Genomic DNA, 24,715 nt, shown 5'->3' with positions numbered 1-24,715 from the left:
GTGGCCGAAGCGCGACAATATATTCCCGGCGACTAATAATTCTATCCGACGACAATATGTGACGCAGTGCGACAATATATATCTGGTGAGAATGTGCAGCAACACCTTTCTCCACCCCTGCAGCTGGCGATGCGAGCAGGACACGCCAGGCTCTCGCTTCACACCGCCCTGCCGTCACTCCGAAACCTCCGCTGATGGCCTCACAGTTACAGAAAACCAACTTCCCGCTTACTTCTCTTCTCTCTCACTCACTCTGTTAGTGGACACTAATAACCACCGTCGCCTTTCTGACATCCTTCCTTCTCTTTCGGTATTGGGAAATCATTGTGTGTTCTTCTGTTTGATCTTTTCTTTCTTTCAACTTTCTCTACCAAAGAGAAAAACAATTTTTTTTTTTTTTTTTTTTTTTTGCTGGTGGTTGCGATTTAAACACTGCATTTTTTTAGGAGGAGATTTTAATCACATGCTGAGGTCAGTTAACTTTAGGCCTTCTGACCTATTTACAGCGTCGTTGCCGATTTAAGTGGGTTTCCATCCAACTTCGTGTGAACGAAAAACGACACGTGCGTTTTTTCCTCTCAGGTTCTTTTTTTTGTGATGAAAATATCCCAATGCAAGTTTGGTTTTTTTGTTTGTTTGGTTTTTTTTTTTAATGTTTTCCCCCTTTCTTTCCCCGTTTGTTGCGTTGTCTGGTGAAAGTCAGTGGCCATCGTCATCGTTATTATCGTCGATGAAACTGATAAAGTAACCTTCAATCCGCCCCCCATTCATTCCGCAGATCTCCATGCTTGCGGAAAGCTGTGGGAACTGGCACTGCCCTGAGCTTTTTCTGACGGCAGCTGTAGAGGTTCACGCTCAGCAGTGAGGTGCATCCAGTTGTCCCTTCAGTGATGTGGGTCTTGTGGATGACCAATCTGCCAGAATTCGCTTGAAGTGTTTAACACAAGGTAAGACTCTCTTTCTCTCTCTCTCTCCCCATCTGTCTATCCCTGTTCTTCTAGCACACTATGGCTTATCTTTTTATCCTCGAAAATAGACTCTTTTTTTTCTTTTTTTGGGTGGGTGGGTCTTCTTTGTGTCTGTTTGTCTCTTTCTTTCCCTCTCTCGTTTTGGGTAAAGATTCCTATGATATTTTCTGCAAGGTGCTTCAGATATATTAGGAAAACAAAAACAAAAACACACAAGAAAAACGAAGGTCAGCAAATGTTTCCGTTATTTACAGTCTCTTCACCCCATCGGTTTATGTGTTTTGATATATTCATTATTCATTTGTTTTCGTTCTATTTATTGATTTGCTTCATTTATTCCTTTCATTATGCATTGGTTTTTGCCTATTCATTTGTTTGCCTATGTACTGTTATTCAATTATCTATGCATTTGTTCCTTTATTCATTTATACACCCTCTTCTTTCTTTCTTATTTCTAACTGATATTTTTTTCTTCTTTTCAATTCACTATAGTTTCTTAAATCTCATATAACTGTCTTCACTGTAATTCACACAAACTGACGACTCTCCACAACTGACCCACGGCATTCATTTTTCCGAACACAGCTTACTTTAGCCAAATTTTATCTGCGAAACACAAGCAAAGAATTTTAGTGCAGGGCAAGGGGAGATAAGGTACGGTACGGTATGGTATCGTATGGTATAATAGTACATCGTGTCGTGACAGTTTGCAGTGGATCATGCTGAAATGTAAAGCGTCGTGTTAATGCGCATTCGATTTGCACTGCAATGCCCGTCGTCTGCTTCCGGGGCGCCTCGCATCGCATGTCGTCAATCGGAAGTGTACTGTGCTGTGTTGTAGTGTTTTTGTCTTGCACGGGTGAGGACGTGGGAGTGGAGAGTTGACGGGAGGCGTCTGTCTCGTGCGTGACTCGAACCACAGATCTGGAATTTTCTTGCTTCCTGGTGGGGTGGGTGAGGCTGTAGGAGAGAGAGAGACAGAGAGAGAGAGAGAGAGAGAGAGAGAGAGATGCGGATGTTTTATACACATAACGGCCATTGCCCCACATGAAGGGGTACAATACAGAAACAAGCACAGTCACTGAAGAAAATTATGAAGTTGCAACAGAAATGTAATGCAATGCCTTGTACAAGTATACTGAGAAATTCCTTATGACGCTTTCTTTTTCAGATGCTAGAAGTAGACTTAAACGAAGAAAGAGAGGGAGGGAGAGAGAGAGAGAGAGAGAGAGAGACAGACAGACAGACAGACAAAGACTGAGAGAGACAGAGAGAATCAATGAGAGAAAGAAACACCAAGAAACAGAAAGACGCTCGCAAACTCTCTCTCTCTCTCTCACAGTGGTGGAGGCCTGGTGGTAACACGTCCGCATAGGAAGCAAGAGAATCTGAGGACACGGGACCGATTCCCACTCTCACCAGACGTCTCCTCCACTCTACTATATATACCCTGAGTGTTAAAACGAGTGATAAAATTAGGTCCGTGTGCAGCCTGTATGTAACGCACGTAAAAAAAACAACCCACGTAAACAAAAGGGTTGTCCCTGGTAAAAATTTTTTTATGGGTTTGGGGTGGATTCACTTTGATAGTAAAAGTTATGTACTTGCAGGCAGAAAAAATATGGGTGGTGCAATACAGTAAAATACAATATGATAAATATGATACAATCAGGACATGCAGGCTAAACTTGGGAGTGGAAGTCACGAACAAATTCAAATTGTATATTTTTTTTTCGCTCCCTTTTCATGCAGTAAAAACAACATTTTCCCCCTCCATTTTCATAACCACAATCAAATAATAAAATTTTGTTGTTATTTATTCATCTTAATAAACATCATAACCACCCCGAGCTCGTTTTTTATCTCCGTCCCCGAAGGGTCTAATAAATTTTATTATAGTTGAATTGCAATCCTATTCACACACAATGTTGTTAAGCTGGTCTGCACTGTTAGCAAAATCGTGTTTCTTTACAACAGTCATATTCTGCTCAATTTAATTTTCTCCTACAGTATTCATGTATGTTATTCTCTTTAAAATTTTTATCTTTATAGAATCTAATAGCGTAATCATGACATAAATTGGGGGGGTGGGGGGGCGGTTATGTACGGAAAAATACCTTTCTTTAATTTCCCTCTGTCGTGTCGGGTTTTATGTGCAGAAAAAATTACGTTTCCCTCTCCTTCCTACACACTGCTATATTGGATTGTGTGGGTTCTTATAAACACAGGGGATTTGCCCCCAAATACGTGACTTCCTTCATTCTCTGAAAGCTCCACTTTCGAACACGACACAGTGGCTTTCATATATATCGGGAATAAACCTCTTCGGCAGACACACACACACACACACACAGATGTTTTATTCAATACAGGCCGCGGCCCCTCATGAAAGGGTGGTGTAAACAAACATTACAGAGGTAATATATTTAGATATATTTGAAACAACACAATTGTAACCTGAACGTGAGAGAGACAATCATCATCTGCATAGTCTAATTCACACAGAATAACAATAAAGTTGAAAAATAAACACACAATTGCATTTTATATTTCTAATTTAAGGCTTTTTACAAGTAAGTTGCTAGATGCCACAGAGAGAGAGAAGGAGAGAGAGGGAGAGAGAGAGAGACGGGGGGGAGGGGTGGTAGTGGGGGGGGGGGGGGGACGGGGAAGGCTGGAGACTTCTTCAAGGAAAATCCTCTGAAAATAGACTCGTGTCCAGGGGCCGCACAGGACTCCTAGTGGGGAACAGGGGCAACACCCTACTGGGAAGTCCAGGGGTCCAAAGCCCCCACCTCACTAATTGAAAATGAAATTTCTTACTTTTAAGACGTTCGGGAACCTGAAAGATAGAATAACAAGTTACATGGGGATTTTTTCCTCTCTGACCCAAAAAACTTCTTTCTTTTTTCCAACCATGTTGTAATTTTCAGTTCGCTCACATTCATTGCTCTTTGGCCACTCTTCAGTTACCCCCTACCCCTCACACACACACACACACACACACACACACACTCACTCACTCACACAGAGTAATTTTTTCACTCGATTAAAAAAAAAGCTTATAAACCAGATTTTCTTCCCTTGAAAATAATTAATCCCCTAAAAATTCCCCATCTAGAGAGAGAGAGAGAGAGAGAGAGAGAGAGAGAGAGAGGGAGACAGGAGAGGCAGGCAGACAGAGACAGACAGACAGACGGGTAGATAGTCTGACAGAGACAGAGACAGAAACAAACAGAAAGGAAAAGACAGAGTCAGAGAGAAAGAGACAGAAACATATAGGCAGAGATCAGGAGGGGGTTAGATAAAAAAAAAAATAAATAAATAAAAAAAAGGTGAAAGTGCGGCACATCGGACACGGATAGAGAGAGACAGACGCAGGGAGAAACAAAAATCCCAGAAGGACAGACACAGAGAGATAGAGACAGTCTATGAGTCAACTTTTTTTTTCTTTTTTCTTATGGTCTCTGAGACAGTTCGTTCCCATGGGGACGCTAAAAGCAACGTCTACGATGCTATTTCTCTCTCACGTCTGGCAGCGGGCGGTTCAACCTCTGTCCTGCTCGATGGTGAACAGAAACACTCACTACATTTTTTTTTAAAACACCTCTTACACTATGCTTAGACACTGAAAATACTGTCTCGTTGGCCTCTTGATAGTCTTGATCTGTGCCACATCTCTCTCTCTCTCGCTCGCTCGCCCGCACGCGCACACACACACACACACACACACACAAACACACACAGGAGAGACAGACAGACATGAAGAGAGATAGAGAGAGGCAGAGAGACAGACAGAGAGACAGACAGACACACACACACACACACACAGATAGAAAAACGGGGGATAGGATGACAGAAGGGAATCAGGGAGGAAATGAGACAGAGGGGTGGGATGGAGAGAGATGGTGAAAGAAAGAAAGTGTGTGTGTGTGTGTGTGTGTGTGTGTGTGTGTGTGTGTGTGTGTGTGACAGAGTGAGAGAGAGAGAGAGAAAAGGGGGGGGGATGGTAAAAGGGGGGAGAGGGAGAGAGGGATGGTGGTGGTAATGAAAATCATACTGAGGCTATTCAAAACTCTCTCTCTCAGGCTATTAAAACTCTCTCTCTCTCTCTCTCTGTGTAAGTGTGTTCGCGCATGCGTGCGTGAGTGAGTGAGAGAGAGAGAGAGAGAGTGTGTGTGTGTGTGTGTGTTTTCAAAACAAAGAGACAAACGTTACTTGCCAACAAAATTGACAGCTTTTATGTTTTCCACGCCAGCAACAAGGAACAAATGGCTCTAACTGTTTTTCACTCAGTTGCCTTGTCATTCGATTTCAGATTCAATTATGATGAGGATCGTTTTGTATGAGACATTATTATTAGCATTAGTGGTTCTTTTTTTAATGTATTTATTTGTTTAAAATTTTTTTTTAATTTTCTTTTATTTATTTTTTATTTTACTTTATTTTATTTTTTTCTCAAGGCCTGACTAAGCGCGTTGGGTTACGCTGCTGGTCAGGCATCTGCTTGGCAGATGTGGTGTAGCGTATATGGATTTGTCCGAACGCAGTGACGCCTCCTTGAGCTACTGAAACTGAAACTGAAACTTACTGTGGTTTTGTTGTTATTATTATTATTATTATTACTATTATCATTATATACCCAGTAACCATCATAACTGAATCTCTTGCGCACACGACATGCTGTAATTCCTGGTGTGTACTGTTTTGTCATCATTATCAATCCCCTAAAACCTGTCACTGGTATTACGCACATATTCCATACTGACAGGGGACCAACTTATTAGTTGCACAGGTAAAGAAACACATATCGCTCTCAGACACATGGGAAACACATACACCGAATCCCACCCACACCATCCCACATTGTTGGGTCATGCCACAGGCTACATGTTAACTGGAGAGCGAAGTTTCTACTGTTTCATTACAGTGAAAGCCGAAACAGTGCAGTCTCCAATCTTTGGCCAGCAAAGTTAATCGTGCTGATGGGGACGGTGGGGGGTAGGGATGATTGAGGTGCCTTCCCATGATCAAGTGACAGTCCGGCAGGCTTTTCTCTTCAAACAGAGGCTTTTTTTGCAAACAAGCAAATCAATGCCCATTTTTTTTCCATTTCCAAAAGAGAAATAGTAACACACACACACACACACACACACACACACACACACACACACACACACACACAACGCAACAACGGCAAACACCACATTAAAAGCACAACCTACATTATGGACACGGTGAAACCATGTCGAAGTTTTTCCTCTGTTAGATACAAATGTGAAACCCAGCCACGATTTTTTCTTTTTAATAAAACATCAGAATTAGGAAGAAATTAATGAAAGCAGTGCCTTCGCAAAGACAGACAGAATTAATTCTGAAAACATATTCACCGGGCCCGACATGCGAGTGATTAGAGTGTTGATCTTAGCGATAATGACTTTACTTCGGAATTAGAATAAAACAGGATAATTCTAATAACTGTTAGCGTTGCTACGATCGCTTGTGCAAACCCGGCCCAGGACGTTTGTTCTTACGGATCTGTCAGGCCCAACGTTCAAATCCCGACAGCGCTGAGTGAGCTGAGGATGTGATACATCACATACATCACAACGCAACACGGCACAGCAAAGCACAACACGTCGGCAGCTGGGCCTGTGGACGTTCAGATCCACCCAGAGCAGTGACAAACCGGCACGAGGGTTGGAAAGAGGGTGTGTGTGGGTGTGGGTGGGGGTGAGTCACCATCTGTGTGAACAGACATCCTCCACACCTTGTGTGGTCACGAAACCTAACCTCTATTACGAGAGAGAACCTGCATCCCGCCAGTCCCCGGCAACCATCAGCTTTGTCAAGATGAAGTATTTATCTGTGTCTGTCTCTCTCACTCTACCTCTCTCTATCTCTCGTCTGCGTATGTCTGTCATGTATAATTATGCACAGCAATAATAAATTCACAGAAAGAAATTCTTCACTTCATATGAAATTGAACTGACCGACTGATTTGTTTCACCCCTCGCTCACTACGATCGGCTTCGGATCCACTCTGTTTACGCATACCCAGATTCAAACACTCGACTGTTGGCCGCCGTTCTTTCTCTGTTTCTGGACCCTGCGACTGGAATGAACTTCCTCTTTCGCTTCGTCAAGTCTCCACACTCAGCTCTTTCAAGTCTGGCCTTAAAACCCACCTCTTCCCAAAATAGCCTCCCTTGCCTGCCCTTCCTTGTCTTTAGTTTCTACAGTTTTAGAGTTATGCATGCGTGTGAATGACTGGTGCGAAAGCGCTTTGATTTGTCTCTGCACAAGATTCAGCGCTATATAAATACCATTATTATTATTATTATTTTACCCCTCGAAATTAACATTTTCTTTATTCAATGATATTCTCTCTCTCTGTCTCTCTCTCTCACACACACACACACACACGCGCGCGCGCGCGCTCGCACGCGCACGCACGCACGCACACACATAAACAGATTCTGTATATCTCACACATCATGCGTACGAACACACGCACGCTCGCGCACTCACACTCACACACACAACAAAACGCGCGCGCGCTCACAAACACAGACACAGACACAGAGAACCGCTCACTCACTGACCAACGAAGCAGATGCTGGCCTTTTGTAAGTCTGGGGATAGTACAGCAGTCAGGGAAATGATCCACGGGAGTGAAGGAGGGAGAGAGAGAGAGAGAGACAGACAGACAGACAGACAGACAGACAGACAGAGACAGGGAGAAGCAGAGAGAGAGAGAGAGAGAAGGATGAAGGGGTAAAAGACATACAATGACAGAGATAAGAGGAGTGGATAGAGAGATGGGGGTCGGGGAGGGAGGGGGAGAGAAAGCGACTGAGGGAGAAAAGAGGTAAGCCGGGGGGGGTTGGTGTACACAACAAAGAGACAAAATGCCACAAAGAGAATCGGACCGACCGACTGACTGGAGAAGACCTATCTACGTATTACGTGACAGAAAGGGACAGACAAGGCAGACAGGGATAGAACTCAGACTAACAGATTGACTAAAAGACAGAGAGGAGCTGTCTACTTTACCGATCTGAGTTGAAAAGCAAATGCAGACATTCACTGCTGCTGCGCCGGAAAAAAGTCACCGCAACTGGTCTGGTATTATAGAGAAAGAAGGCTCCTCTCATGACCTTTTCACTGAAGGCCAAAATGAACTGTGGGCAGTTTTACATGCCATTTTAACTGTCAATGAAAACAGCATTAACAGTTACCATCAAAACAAAGACACAATGTCAACATGACGAGGAAAAAGACTGAGGGAGTTGGTGTGGGTGGGAAAATGAGGAATGCGGGCGGGAGGAGAGGGCGTTGGAAAGAAAGCTTCAAGAATATTTATAATGTGTCCCGCTTGAGAAGAGTGGCATAAAAACACAGACCAAGACATGTGGTAAGACAATACAAACGATAAAATAACACACACACACACACACACACACACACACACGCACGCACGCACACACAAACACAGATGCCTCATAAAAAGCCTGCAATGCATTGTGAGAATGCCATATTCTTTAAAACTCGAAAGCCGCATCTTCCCCTGAAAAAACAAAAGAGAGAGAAAAAACACACAGCTTATTTGTCTTCTCTGAGACTGAGAGACAAAGCACATGAATGATGCATTCACCAAAACCTTAGTGAAGTGGTGTGTGCATACAGCGTCCATCCACAACACCAATTACATTGATTGTAATTACGTTAGTTGCTGGTAATGCCAATAGCGATTGTTCTGGTCACAATCAGACAGAGGAGCCAGGAAGAGGCTTGGGAGGTTCGGGACAGGACAGAGAGAGGTGGGGTCGGAGAGTAAAAGAAGAAGAGAAAATAGTGTAACAGAGACACAGAGAGAGAGGGGGAGAGAGGTGAGTGGGCGCGGGGGACACCATGTGCACCTCCCGCCTCTCACCCCCCCCCCTCCCACCACACACACACACACACACACAGAGGGAGAAAGGGAGGGGAGACAGAGGATGTGAGGGACGGGGCAAGACAAAGGGAGATTGAGACAGAAAAAGAGAAAGACAGAGATAGAGGAATAGAGATAGAGAGGAGGGAAAGAAAGAAAGAGAGAGAGAGAGAGAGAGAGAGAGGGGAGAAAGAAAAAAAAGAAAAGAAAGACAGATATATATAATAAAGAAACAGACCTGAGCTGAAATTCTATACTTGACAAACAACAAAAACAGCAACAAAAGAACAGGAACAACAAGAACAACACACACATACACACACTCAAAATCTCTCACATACACACACACTCTCTCTCTCTCTCTCACACACACACAATCAAACAAACCATTAGGTGAAAAACTAGGCTGCGTTGTAATAACGGGATGGGAAACGAAGCAAAAACGAAACCTGCAAACGCCTTCGATTTCACTTTGTTGGTTTGTAATTTCAGCCCCTTCCTTGAGCAGCCTACAAGGTCGCCTTGTGACTGGCAGCAAACACGGTAAATATATCATGGGTACAGTTTCATACTGACTGGCAGTAATGAGTAACAACGACTGGAAACTGACAGAATAATGGTCCTAGCTCTCAAGCAAATCACTGATAAAAATAAAAATAATAACAACAATTTAAGGTAATAAAATAAACATTACCTGAGACGAGTCAGAAGCATCTGTTGTGTTGCTTTGAGTTTCGTTCTATTTTCGCACTTTTTGCTGGTTTTTTTTGGTACTGTACTGCATGCTTGCACTGCGTTTCACTGCGCTGCATGTGTTGTGTTGTGTTGTATGGCCATGGGGGCGGGGGAGTGGGTGCATCTAAAAACGACGGTTTTTCATATCATCTCTCTCTGTTTGTTTTCTTTTTGTTTAAATGTCAATTTCAAATTAACAAAAACCTGTTCAAAAGAAGAAAAGCACAGAAAAAACCCACGAATGTTCATTAATTTCAGATATATATAAATAAAGAAAATATTAATTTATTTCCTGGATGCAGAAAAATTGTACGCTGTTGTAAAATGTAACCCCCCAAAATAGACCAAAAAAAAAAAAAAAAGAAGAAGAAAAAAGAAAAGAAAATAAAACTAGAAAAAAAAGTAAAGGTTAATTGGATGGAGGCATTTTTAGATAATAAATATATAAATGAATAAACAAACAAAGAAATGAATAGATAAACAAACAAATAAATAAATAGAGGAAAAAGAAAATAAACGTTACTTTTGAATGGACGGAAACAAGTGTTGATGCTTTTTCAGGTGCAAACATGTTTTGTGAACTTCTTGCATCCACAACATCACTTGTTTGTTTCGTGTGTTTTATGTACAAACTGGATGTGCATTAATGCATTTGTGTTAAAAAAAAACCCCACCTCATTAATTCCTTGACAAACATAATGTCCACGTTGTGTAATTACACAGATCATACGCATCCATCTCTTTCTCTATCTCGCCCCTTGAGAGAGACGGGTACACAAAGTGAAAGAGAGAGGAGCGCAGAAAGAGAGAGAGAGAGAGAGGGAGGGGGGGGGGCTCGGGGCTGCGGAGGGGGCGGGGGGGAGGTAACTAAGAACGAATGGTAAGGGTAATTTCAAAATTCACTAATCAAAACCTTAGTTGTTTCTAAAATTGCAAACTAAATGGAATTCACTGAACCCTTGTATAATAATATGGACAATAACCACGGTTCAGACGGCAGAAATAAAGTGCGAAAGAGAGACAGCTTCAGAATGGGTCATGGCATTTAGGCCATTGGCATCTCAACGTACTAGAAAGAGAAAGACTGAGACAGAGACAGAGAATACGAATACGAAATTATTTATTCAGATTTAGGCCTAAGCCCCTAACTGAAGGGGTAAGTCATAATTATATCAATCACACAAACACTTTTCAAAAACACATTGCTTAACATTTACACTTCAGATGCTTATTGTATTTGACAATCTATGTTGATATTGAAATCTAAGTTATAGCAAGAGAGAGAGAGAGAGAGAACACTGAAGACTTGGCTATCCACAAAATGTCAATAGTTTCACTCATATCAAACAGTTATTGTACTTTATGTGCCTTCTGCTGATGTGACGTTCGTTCCTTAGTTTAACGTCTTTTCACTGTAAGTGATATTATATTAGACGAGGGTAGGAAAAAAATCGAGGGGGAAAAAGAAATTACTGTGTTCGCTTACGAGTAAGTGAAAGTGTGTGTGCGTGCGTGTGTGCAAGTCTGTAGTTGCGTATAATGATTATGTGAAAAGGACTGTCAAGATGTACAGGTGCGTATAATGATTATGTGAAAAGGAGTGTCAAGATGTATGTGTTGAGGGTTGAGTGGTGGGAAACCGAGGAAAGAGACAGGAATGGATACGAGTGAATGCAGAGAGAGAGAGAGAGAGAGAGAGGGGGGGGGGGAGATAGAGAGAGACAGACAGACAGAAACTGAGAGAGACAGAAACATATATTGGAGTGAGTGAATGACATGTTTCTGCAATGAAAGAATGTCTTCTTTAATGAGGGAGGTGGAATAAGCAATTATCTTCTTTTTTTTTTTAATATCCAGACAAGGGGAAAAAAAGTAGAAAGAAATCAATATAAAAACAGGAAAACATGCGTGCCATAACATAGACAAAGAAATGGCACATTTACACACTTACACACATACATATTCATTCACATGTACATGTCTATAATAATTACACACATGCACACACACTCACGTACACACACATACTCATGGGCGCGCGCGCGTGCACACACACACACACACACACACACACACAAACAAACAAACACAAACAATAAATGTACATTTCACCAGCATGCTAAAAACACGCATATTTTCTAACAATAAATGAATAGCACTGCATGATATTTTACTGTAACAAGTTTCAGGTTTTGAAAAGCGGCAAGAAGGTTAAACAGTAGAAGAAAAAAATCTCAATTTTACATAAAGAATGTTTTTCAGAGGGTTTCTGAAATTAATATTGCTAATAATCATGTTTTGCTCGGCTGCGTTTTTGTGATATTCTCCACTTTATCAAACAAAAACGTTTTCAAGAGTTTCTGACATTAAAGTCATTAGTGGTCAGTTTTTAAAATGGCGGCAAATTGTTTCAATAAAAACCACCTCTGAACGCAAGACATGAATTAAAGAGATCATATTTTGGAAGATGAATCAGCCTTTATTTTCTTCTTTTTTTTTCTTCCTGAAAGTTGTGCGTGTAAAAGGAGCTTTGCAAGCAGCCTGCTCGACGAAATCAATGACCAATCAATGACCCATCTGAATCAGAACTCGACAAAAGAAATTCAACGACCAATCACATTTCGACGAAAAAAATTAATTCATGAACAATCAACGTTCGACGCCAAAATCAAAGACCAATCACATTTCAACGTGAAAAAGAAACTAACGACCAATCACAGTCGACAGCGTGGAACATGTGACACGTTACAATTTTTTATGGAACCTAGAAATTCTTCGTGCTCTCTCTCTCTCTCTCTCTCTCTTAAATGAATCACAGTAACAAAGGCGGCTCACGCAGGCGAGTAACGCGCACAAAGAAATAATCAATTGTGAATGAGAGGTTAACGAAAACAAAAGAAAGGACAGTCGCCTCCCAGTCTTCAATGAAAATGTCAGCCAAACACTTGTAGAGATCTCAAAACAAGAAATAATGATTATCTCGATCCATGTGGACTGCTAGTTTTAGAAACGAACGTTCCACTCTGCAGCTTGGAAAAACGACTGATCAGTTTCGCACAACTATACTGTACTGGTACATAAGCAATGCCGTGATTCGGAATACATATTTTGATGAATTTTTTTCTTCTGTGCAGCGCAATGGCTAGTACTCGTTGGTATTGTGTTTTACACACAGAATAATTCCTTTTCGCATTTCTCTCTATTTTTCTCTCTCCCTTGGCGCAGCGTAACGGCTGGTTTTCGCACTTGTGGTTTGTATGCATCCCTACCCACTCAATTTCCTTCGAGAATGGGTCTTAATAGCCTTTCGTATTTGTATACTCACCGTCCATCTCTCTCTCTCTGGTCAACACACACACACACACACACACACGAACACTGAATGTAAAGAAGGTTGCATTGCCCGCTCTGATAGTGATGGAGCCCATTTCATCTTAGCCGAGCTATCTCTTTCATGTCTTTTAACGGACGGAATAAATCAAACAGCGGTAATGAGCAAAACGTGCTGCCTGGAGATCGCTTGCAAACTGAACTGGTCTGATCGGTATACCTTGTCTGGGGTGAGGAGGAAAGGAGGAAGTGGAAGAGAGCAGGGAGGAAGAGAGAGAGAGAGAGAGAGAGAGAGAGAGAGAGAGAGAGAGAGATCAGACAGAGAGATATACAGACAAAATAATGGCACAAGCAGAAAGAGAAGGGTTCGGAGAGAGGGACAAAGAAGGTGCCGAGAGTAGAGAAGAGAAGAGAAGAGAGAGAGAGACAGAGAGAGACAGAGACAGAAAGAGAGAGATGATCACTTAGGGGGGAGAGATGTGGGTGTGGGGGTGAGAGACAGGCACAGGTAAAGAGAAAGTGAAAGGGGGCTCACTGAGAAAGAAAGGTGGACGTAGAGAAACAGGGAAAGGTAGAGACAGAGAGACATGCAGGCAGGCGGACAAAAAGACAGAGAGACAGAGGCAGAGAACGAACGATAGTGATTGAAAAGGGCTGATTTCAAAGTTTCACACAGACCGTAATCAAAAATAAACATCGCATGTTACAGGCCTCCAGTACCAGATGGCGCTCCTCTTTCCTCTTTTGAGAGAGAAAGGGGAGGGGGTGTGGGAGTCTGTGGGATTGGATGTGTTCCATTTTCGACCGAAATCAGGCACAGAAAATAAACAGAAGGTTGGATGAAACAGAAACGAGAGACAACCAAACACCAAGTCTGTTGTGTTTGACTGTGTGTTTGATTTGGAATATATCGATCAGTATTATGTATGGTTGGTCATTGATTTAACACAGGTGATATCAGACCAAGCCTCAACCCCCACCCCCACAAAAAAAACAACTGATATCAGCTCCCCCCCCACCCCCTCTATAAAAAAAAAAAAGAAAAAAGAAAAAAAGAGAAAAGGTGTGTGTGCGTGTGCGGGCGTGTGTGGTAATTATGTTTATTATCAATCGTAATCATTGCAAATTACAAACAACAACGCGGTTTTCAAACCACACTATTTTTGCTTTTTCATATGTTTCAGACTTCCTCCCGGCGAGGTCTATCCCCACCCCCACCCCCATCAATATGCTGCTTGATCATTGCCTCAACTGGAGCTGCCCATTTTCACACAGCATGACGTCTAACATCCGCCATGACGCGTCAGTCAGTCTGCACGTGCTCCTGAAGATTCTTGACACGCTGCGCCAGGGCCAAACTGTCCTTTCAGCGCCGGTACAGCGAAACTGAAAGGGGATCCGTTTCCTGTCCAAACACATCACGACAGGCGAATCTCCTCTACGATTTATCATCCCAGGTTCAAAAGTTAAACTGAGCGCAACTGACAGTGTGCTTCCGGTTTTAAGTGAAATTATGTTTCCCCTGTGTCAAATGGAAGTAAAAAGAACAACACGAAAAACGAGTAAACTATTTTCAAAATAATAAATGGTTGTGAAAAAATAGAGCACTGTTTTAAAAACATAAAGTGGAAATGAAAACCTTAATAACTAAAACCAACAACGAATGAACTGTTCTGAAGTATTGAATGGAAATGAAAAATCAGTTCCCTGTTTTTATGCAATAAGTATAAATTTCAAACGAGTGAACTGAGATATGTTTAACTCGGTGTTTTCGGTATTAAACAGAACTGAAAACGTATCTGAATGTATTATGTGAAAGTGAAAAAAAAACAACTAGTGAACTGCTTTCTTCATCCGGTGGATCTGAAAAACGAGTGAACTGTTTACAGAACTGCAACTGAAAGTTTTCATCAAAGTCTGGTGATATTTAACACAAGCACTGCTTCCACATCTTAGTAAATACTGTGTTGTGCGCTAGTAACCACCAATAACTTATATCCAAACTGACTGTGGGACAAATATGTTGCTGACTGTCACAACATTAAAGCGGCAGATAGTATGGGACGGTTTACACGATCATTCTTCAATGTGCTACTGTGCCGGTAATCTCTGAGACTGCTGGTTGAGCTGTCTGTGGCTCGCCGCAGTTCCCTGTAAGGTACCACCTTCAAAAGATCGGTGTTGCTGCTAAAGTAAAAAAAATAAACTCATCGACTCACTGGACATAACAGTCATCAGTCACACCAAATATTTACATCCATCAAAGGCTAATGATTCGTGTCAAAGAATGAGCGCTCATCAACATAAAACTTGAGTTTCGATCAGGGAAGACCAGGGGGCACTGACTGAAACGAACCCTCTTTGGTAAAGACCCTACCGTTGTCCATCCCTCGCCTTGTGAAAAGCGCCAGAACGCCCGCACTGCTACCAAGATGTCGGGACTGATGGATACACCATCTGACCCGTCCTCCCACATTCTGGTCATCAAGACCCCCGTGGGCTCTGAGTTCAACGTCACCTACCACAGCTCCCCCGCCAACGACAGCCCCGCCCTGTCCCCGGACGGTAGCAGCAGTAACGCCAGCGGTGGTGGTGGTGGTGGGAACGAGGGGATGACGGCGGAGGAGATGGAGATGGTGCTGCTGACTCGCTTCGTCATGTACGGCGTGCTGGGCAACCTGCTAGTGGTGCTAGGGTTGCTAGGCAACACGCTCTCCATTGTCGTCCTCTGCAACCGCCGCATGCGCTCCTCCACGTCCTTCTACCTCACCTCCCTGGCCGTCTACGACAACTTCATCCTGCTCTCCATGCTGCTCTTCTTCAACCTGCCGGCCCTGGGGTCTCGTCTGCCAGCCATCTCGGGCTGGTACGCCCGCTACATCGTGATCATGCCCATGTGGTACCCGCTCAGCCTGGCCGCCCAGATGGGTTCCATATACACCTGCGTGGCCTTCACTGTAGAGCGCTTCATCGCCGTGTGCCGGCCCCTGCACGCCGCCAACACGTGCACCAAGTCCCGCGCCAAGCGGACCATCCTGCTCATCTTCCTCTGGTCGGTCCTCTACAACATCCCCCGGTACTTCCACTACGAGGCCGGCCGCCACTGGAACAACAGCACGCAGGCTCACGAGATGCGGGTGACGGAGACAGACTTCGCCAAGAACGACGTGTTCCGCCACGTGTACATCATCTACTTCCAGCTCATCTTCATGTTCCTGCTGCCCTTCCTCGTCATCTCCGTGCTCAACGCCGCGCTGCTCAAGGCCATCAACCGCTCCAGACAGCAGCGGCAGCAGATGTCCACGTCGGCCACGCGGGAGCACAACCTGACGGTGATGCTAGTCGCGGTCATCGTGGTGTTCCTGGTCTGCCAGTTCCCCACCATCGTGGACAACATCCTGGTGGCCATCGTCCGCGAGGAGAAGCACGGAAAGGTGCTGCAGTACCAGCTGCTCTACACGGTCTGCACCTTCCTCGTCACCATCAACTCCTCCCTCAACTTCGTGCTCTACTGCCTGTTCGGCAAGAAGTTCCGCATGGTGCTGTGCCACGTGCTGGGCCTGGCCCCCGCCGCCCACAAAGACTGCCAGTACCGCAGCACCACCTACCAGTCCCGCACCAACGGCATCCACCTCACCCAGTACCACACGGACGACGTGGAGGTGTCCATGGTATGACGGTGTGTCCTCTGTGCTGCTGACACCACGGCCACCAGCCTGTCTCTGGACACTGTGGCCCAGGGAGCGGCGTGTCGGAAAGCTCAGTCCAGGCTCTAGTTCTTCCCTGCTCCTCTGGTCATCGGTCTGACTCAAGACTGGCCAGCGTTCTCTGGTCACCTGTGCCACTGTGGTCCCAGGTCAAACGTATGGTGAGCACAGAGTGACAAACTGACCAAGACTGAGAAAACCAAAAGGGACAGCACATAACAAGTGGTGACCGTTGCACCATTAACTGTTCATACACAGTGAAAAAAGACGCCATGAGAGCCATGAATCAAAGTATGGATAAGCGCATATGACGAAACAAAGATTGCATCAATGCTGATTAACTGACCTGCTAGTCTTTACTGTATTATAACAGTGTTGAACAACTAACTGACGCTAGTCTTTATTGTATCAACTACTGACAGACACTTCACATTCCATGGACGCTTCGCTCACAAACCACGGAATCCAACTGGGGGTTCTTGTTCACTCCTATCTCTGTGCAGCCGGTCGAACAAGCTCTGAAAATGTGCTGTTGAAAAAAGTATTATTATTGATTTATCAGTATTTCATGTGTGTGTGTGTGTGTGTGTGTGTGTGTGTGTGTGTGTGTGTGTGTGTTTGCGTACGTGCGCTGCTCGTGAACTGGTTAATGAACGCGCGTGCGCGTGAATGTATGAAAATGGTGGACTGGACTGAGTTCACATTGCTAGTGAGATTTCTTTTGATATATGTTTGTTTTCTGTTTATATATTCATCTTCTTTTGTTGTTGTTGTTGTTGTTGTTTTTTGGGGGGTCGTTGTCTTTTTGCTGTAGAACTTAGCTCTGTGGCAACACATTGTGCTTTTATCAATTCTGAATCAGAAGGGCGCGTTGTGGAAGTCTCTCACCATCACCATCACAATTATTATCATTATTCTTATCATCATCATCATTGTTATTTGATCATGATACAACTGTCGATATCACAACATACATTTCTTGTATCTCTCGCTTCTTTCATCAAGACTTTTCCACAACCAGAATAATAATAAAAAGTATTCAAAACCAGAAATATAAAGTGATGCTTATAATTAGTTGGTTTGCTTAGTCAAAGAACGATATGAGCGCCATCCATCTCTGTGCATATATCAAATTTTCAAGAAATACACCAAAGCTGCTTTTGTTGAAATCGATAGTGGTGACACTGTGTCGTTTGTTGTGTTGTGTTCCGTTGTGTTGTGTTGTATGGTATTGTATTGCATTGCACTGAGTCATATTACAATGTATTAATCTCCCGGCACAACACATTCTTCTGTGTGCTCGATCAAGAGACATCGAACTGCCAGAGTTAAGCACCACCCTCTTTTTTTTTCTTTTCCGTACTCGCCATGCCATAATCTACTGCTCAGACTATAATAGTACATGATGAAACACACCTGATACCATTGGAGATAACCTGACGAACTCCAATCTTTGCTGAATAATGCTGCTGTACAATTCACATGCCAAGAACGCATCACACGTAATTTGGCGTCACAACCGATTGGCAAAGGTGTTCGTTGGACTTCCAGTATGAGGGTTCTGAGTTAACCTCCTGGTCGCGGCATCTCGTGTGTTTAGGGATGGAGATTTTTCCGACCTCCCAGATCAACAGACGTATAGACCTGCTAGTACCTGCTGAAACCCCTCTGAGTGTGTAAGCATGCAGAAGATCAAATACGCACCATGATGACCACGTAATCCATCTCGGTATGCATGAAGTATGGCTGCCTACATGTTGAAGTGAAAACGGCCACACCCATATAAAAGTCCGCTCGTACATTCGAGTGACCGTGGGAGTTGCAGTCCACGAACGAAGAATTATCACAATAGAATTAAAAAATAAATAAATAAAAACCCTTGTTCAGTGATATTTCTAAGGTACAGTTTTTATCTCTCAGAACTGGTTTCTGTCTTTTATTTTTCCTCTGCTGACACCAGACCCCTCTACAGCTAAAAAATATAAAATATCTATAATATCCACTGAAAACGATATTCTTCTGCAGATCTCTAGGTTTCCAATTACTTACTACATGAAGCATAGCACCAACGTGACTTTCAAAGTTTGCTCTAAACACGTGCTCTTTGAAAAAAAAAAAGTGTTGTGCTGTTGTATTAGTTTGTCAAGAAGAAGACGACGACAAAGACGAAGATGAAGAACAACATCAATTAACTGACTGATTGATTTATAATAAATTAATTGATTGATTTGATTAATTAATCAAGCATATCTTTTCTCAGAAAACAATACATCCACCCATTTTGTAAATAAGCGTGCAGGGACACGCGCGCGTGCGTGCGTGCGTTCGTGCGCTCGTGTGTGTGTGTGTGTGTGTGTGTTTCTGAGAGTGAGAGAGAGGGGGTGTGGGGGGTGGGAGAGAGAGAATTCTGTGAGTGAGCGAGCGTGCACACGCGCAAAATTTTGCACGAGGAAATGCAATTATTTACCTATTATCCCCAAATGAAAAAAAGACTACACTACTACGACTACTACAACTCCGAGTACTTACAATTATCATCATCATCACTATCATCATTAGTATAAAGTGTAGGGAAACGTAGAATAATGTTAACTGGATTTTTTGCTGCATATGTATGCAATTTGAATGAAGCATTTGTTTTTGTTTCTATTACCGAAATATGTCCTTTGAACGAACAAAAAGAATCAAATTCATTTTCTTTCACAGTTCACCCTCTCCTCCTCACCTTACACACACACACACACACACACACTCTCTCTCTCTCTCTCTCTCTCTCTCACTCACTCTCTCTCTCTTGTCAATCATGAGCGATGCTCCTGAATAATTCAAATGCCAAAAGAATAACAATATCTTCAGGTTGACAAGGCCATATCCACTGACCCAACACAACAACATGTATGCACCAAGTCGAGGTATTGCAAAAAGAAGGAAAAAACAGTTGTCATGACTACTGAAACAGCCAACAATCAGACCGTGCTAACAAGACCTTTCCCCAAGTCTGATACACTGCTAAACCAGAAGAAACGTCTTAATCTACATCATTTATCCTCAGTTTTCATGTTTGCTTAAAAAGAAATTCCCAAGGCAGTGCATAAAATATTGACAGTTTCCCCTCAAAAAGTTCTCACGAATGCTGACAAAGTTTTCCACGCGCTCTCACGGATGCTAAAATTCATCGACACACGATGATCATGACATTTCTCCAATACTCCCCTGTGTGCTGGGGAAAAAACGCATCGATACTTCGCATGTTGTCAAGATTTTCCATAACCTGTCATAGATGCTAAAAACACGATTCACGTTGTGATTTTTCAAAGGCTCCCATGTAAGATGAAATAGCTTCAAAACATTGCATGGTAACATTCACCCTTAATTCCCAAGCTATTTGGAGGCCACAAACTATCTTGTTTTGTACAAGCAGAAACTCACAACCACTACTACCATCAACAACAGCACCATCACAAAAACAGCTCGACAAGCTCTTCTTTGACTGATTTCACACCTATTATTACACACTACTGAACTATTACTACTGATGTCACACATATCACTATTGATGTCACTGTTGTTGCTACTGATGTCACAAAACCACTACTGGTGTCACTGCTATTGCTATTGCACTACTACTACTGTTCTTTTGCTGTTGCTGCCCCTCCATCATACCACAACTTTACCATCAATACGATGTAATGCTGGTGCTGCTGCTGATGGTAGTGGTGGTGATGAAAAAGGAAGAGGAGAAGGAGGGAAGAAGGAGGGGGAGGACAGACCACCAATCATTATGTCGAGTGGGTGTTATCATTTCAGAGGAAACACACACACACACACACACACACACACTCACATGCACGTACACACGCACGTGCATGTACTTTTCAAATCCAATATCCAGTTCTGAGGCAGCAGCCTGTTCGTATCACCCTTTGGTTTAACCCCGGATTCAAATCTGGTTATCCTGGATCAACCCCGGGATCTATGTACACTGGTCTGGGACTACCCCCCCCCCCCCCCCCCCACACACACACACACACACCCCTGCTTGGTAAACTTCAACAAGCCAGAAACGCCCTTCCCCCGTCCCCCTAGGGTGGATGCCCACCTACCCCCTCCTAATGGACATGGGTGTCATTTCAGGTTCGCTTGAAATTACTCCAGGAGGTACATTTGGCCTGGTTAGAATCAATACAAGCCATCAGTACAGCCATTCAAAGACATATGAACATAAGGCTAGAATTACTACACTCCTTTCATGTGAGCTTAGTATTTGTGGGTTGGGGAAGGGGGGGGGGACGGGGGCTGTAGTGTCAGGGCAAAATGACTCCCCTCATTTTCTCTGAGCTTCATACTCGGAGGGAGAGGGTAAAATCACCGAATGGGGTATATGGCACCAGACCAGAATCACTTCCGTCCTCACCTTAGCGAGCTTTGCAATGGAGGGTGTCTGCATACGTATTTAACCAGAATTACTCCCCTCCATTTTGTGAACTGAGTATGGCAGTGCACACACACATACGCTTACACACTTATATGATCACACAAGCACACACACACTCACACGGACGCGCGCACGCACACACACACGCGCGCGCGCACACACACGCACGCACGAACACGCACACACACACACATTTTAAGAAAAAAATCATTACTCCCCTCCTCTTATGTGAAGAAGGGGAGGAGGGCTGGAGGGGGGGGGGGGGTATGGAAAGAGGTATGCGGGCATAAACCAAATTTTCTAAATTCCTCCAATGTGAGCATGGCATAAGACCAGAGTTACTCCACTCCTCTTCTCTGAACTTAGAACGGAAGATGAATAGGGGAGGGGGGGTGGGAGGGTATACGAGGGTCAGGACACACACACTCTCTCTCTCCCTCTCTCTCTATCACACACACACACACACACACACACACACACACACACACACACCTGCCAATTATGAATGCCTGTGAACTCCACTAGTTTATGACCCAATGATCCAACAAATAAATCAGCTGCCTCCCACATGATTACAAACACAGACACAATGCCCAGCCCTGAGTCATGGGGTGGGGCTTATTGTGTGTGTGTGTGTGTGTGTGTGTGTGTGTGTGTGTGTGTGTGTGTGTGTGTGTGTGTGTGTAGGGAGACAGGCGGCGGAAGAGAAAGAATGACAAAAGAGACAGGCACAAGCAGGGACAGACACACCGACAGAGCAGAGAATCCTCGCGTGAACAAGGGGCGGTGACCACTGATGCTCCCTCCTCATGACCGGAGGTATTACCAGAGTTCTCTCCCTTACTATGAGCCCTCTCTTCTACCTTTCTTGAGGAGCTCCGACACCGTCATTTACTGATGATTTAATTCCCAAGCCTTGCGTAACGGTCCCGAAACGGAAATTTTAAACTTAAACATCCTCCCCAAAATAACTTTCTTTTAAACATTTTTTTTGTTTTTGTAATACACGACCACATGCAACGTGCTTTCTGTGACGGGATTTAAAAGCACATACAAAGCGATTCTTTTCACTACAGAAAAGGTTAATACAGTTCCTTTTAAAATAAATATTCTATCATAGCTGTGTCACCTCAAACACCCCTCCCTTCCCCTTCACAGATGCTGGGTCCATGATGCATATGATCCCCGCAAATACTTCTCCATTCTAAGAAAAGAACCCCAAATAAGCCAAAATCAGTATCCCCTGTGCCTAAAGAAACAAATATCATTTGTATACTGTCTCTGCTAATGCTTGTCTCGCTTAATGAGTAGTTCTCTCACTCGTTCCTATTCCAAGAAAGGCAGAGGGAGAAAGAGAGAGAGAGAGAGGGGGAGAGAGAGAGAGAGAGAGAGAGAGAGAGAGAGAGAGGAGAGAGAGAGAGAGAGAGAGAGAGAGAGAAGTAAAGAGAGAGAGAGAAAAGTAGAGAGAGAGTTCCCGCGGTCGTGCGTATAAACAAGGGGAGAAAATAATTTTCTTTCGGAACAAGTGAATAAATATACACAGTTCTTCCCCTTTAGTCAAAGACCGCTGCATCAATTGCACAAAGCGCATCTTGGTAAACGTCTTTAATTGTCGGACAACCATGATGTGCTCTATTGTTTCTGTTGTGTATTTTCTTGTCAGATATGATTCTTATATCAAATCATGGCTTGTCGCAACAATACAGCGCCACCTGGTGTGCGTGTGTGTGTACGTGCGCGCGCGCGCGCGTGTGCGTGCGCATGTGTGTCTTTAAGAAAGCCGCACATCTCTTTGTCATGCAACCTTCATATTCACACCCACGCACAAGCGAGGAAGCAGAGGCATACATCAATATCAAACATACAAACACACATACACGCGCGCGCGCGCGCGCCACAGACCGACCGTCCAACAGACAGAGAGACAGACAGAGAAAAAGAGAAAGAGACAGAGACAGAGAGACAGAAAGAGACAGACAGAGAGAAGACTCGGAATTATGAATTACGAATATTTCTTTTCACTCCTCTTTGAGCAAAGTGTCACCAGGTATTAATACAAATATTATCAGAAACGAAATTGAACTCGGGCGGTTATGCAAGCACACGATTTTGCTGATAAAAACCGTCAACAATCCGATCGTTATTCAATTCATAACCGTGGCACTTTCTCTTAATTTTCTTGCTCGAAATATAATCCCCAATTTCAACAGTTTAATTATCTAAAATACATAACAAAAAATGATAATATAAAAACCAAACAAATCCGATTTTCGACCCAAGAATTTCTCCAGGACATGAACTAATTTCGACTGCCCGCAATTTCGAAATAAAACTAATGAAATAAGTTGAAAAAAACAAACAAACAAACCGTGAATAATGTGGAATATGAATGGATCTACCAGTTCCGATCGATGGCTTGTCATCACACCAGAAATGAACGAACATGACAAATATATCTGTCTTTTCAATACTCATTTTTTAAAGGCATAAATAGAAAACAAACCCGGCTGTTTGCAATTGTTTAAAACACGAAGAAAAATACATCAACATAGTTATAATTGTGATTTATGACTAAAGGATATCGTGATATTATGCATAACGAACTGGATATCATATTAAGTTTGTACTGTATTGTAAACGTTAAAGTACACTGACATCAAGGTTTCATAACATTCTACTCTAAATTCTATTTATACACATACCAGAGAGAGAGAGAGAGAGAGAGAGAGAGAGAGAGAGAGAGAGGGAGAGAGTTCCCGCACACCTAGTAGCAAATACTCTCCCAATTCTCTTCTTTCCTCCCACCCCCCACCTCTCTATCTCTCTCTCTCGCACACGCACACACACACACACAAAGTAGAAGAACGAGAAACTGTCACTGACCCTCACTTATCTTTACCTGTGTAAGACTGCTCAGTATTGTTGACAATTCTTTCTTGTTGTTCGAAGAAACCGGATATCCGCTTTTTTATTATTAAAAAAAAAAAGAAGAAAAAGAAAAAAAAAAAGAAGTAGACGACAACACGATTAGCTGCCTGAGATACTCATCAAACTGGGCTGACAGTTCAAACAAACTCGAGTGAATTTTTTTCTCAGCATGCTGTTATGATGACGCAAACCTTCTAAAGAAGGAAGACTGGCTCCTTTCCGACAAGTTTCTTAGTGCGTGATCACTGGGAGGAATGCAGAGGGAGGAAAGGCCTCTCGTCTTCTTTCTCGGAACACACATCACAGCAAGCTTTGAACAAGGCTGGATAAGAGAAACCATGAACAGTGAAGGGGTTTGCTATTTGCCAAACCATATTTCCACATCATTTTTATGTCTTCTTTAATCAAATGTCCTACATCCGGGATTAACTGGGACATATAACACATACCAACGAGACCATTTGTCTGAACATGTGTCTCTATTCTGACTTGATACAGAAACGAAACTCCGCTTCCTATTTGAATGTTGCGCTTATAGACTTAGACTGCAACAATAATGATATGGATAAAGATGTGTGTGCATGTACGAGCTTTCGAAGACAAACATGCACAAACGTGCATGTGCATGTGTCAGTGGACGTAATACTGATTTGCATTCACCTCCCCCATCCGCCAC

The 24,715-nt window shown here is 43.2% G+C and overlaps 2 protein-coding genes across 5 annotated transcripts in view; one reads left to right on the top strand and one right to left on the bottom strand.

Moving 5' to 3' along the window:
* LOC143300698 (leucine-rich repeat and coiled-coil domain-containing protein 1-like) overlaps positions 1–24,715 on the bottom strand; it is a 310,494-nt gene that overhangs the window by 200,068 nt on the left and 85,711 nt on the right. The window lies entirely within an intron of this gene.
* Positions 15,011–17,813, top strand: LOC143300700 (FMRFamide receptor-like). Its single transcript, XM_076614561.1, has one exon. It carries the CDS (start codon positions 15,402–15,404, stop codon positions 16,644–16,646), a length of 1,245 nt encoding a protein of 414 aa, XP_076470676.1. The 5' UTR covers positions 15,011–15,401; the 3' UTR covers positions 16,647–17,813.

This window comes from Babylonia areolata, chromosome 26 (genome assembly GCF_041734735.1).
Source record: "Babylonia areolata isolate BAREFJ2019XMU chromosome 26, ASM4173473v1, whole genome shotgun sequence".
NCBI classification, from domain to species: domain Eukaryota; kingdom Metazoa; phylum Mollusca; class Gastropoda; order Neogastropoda; family Buccinidae; genus Babylonia; species Babylonia areolata.
This window is presented reverse-complemented; position numbering and strand designations above follow the sequence as displayed.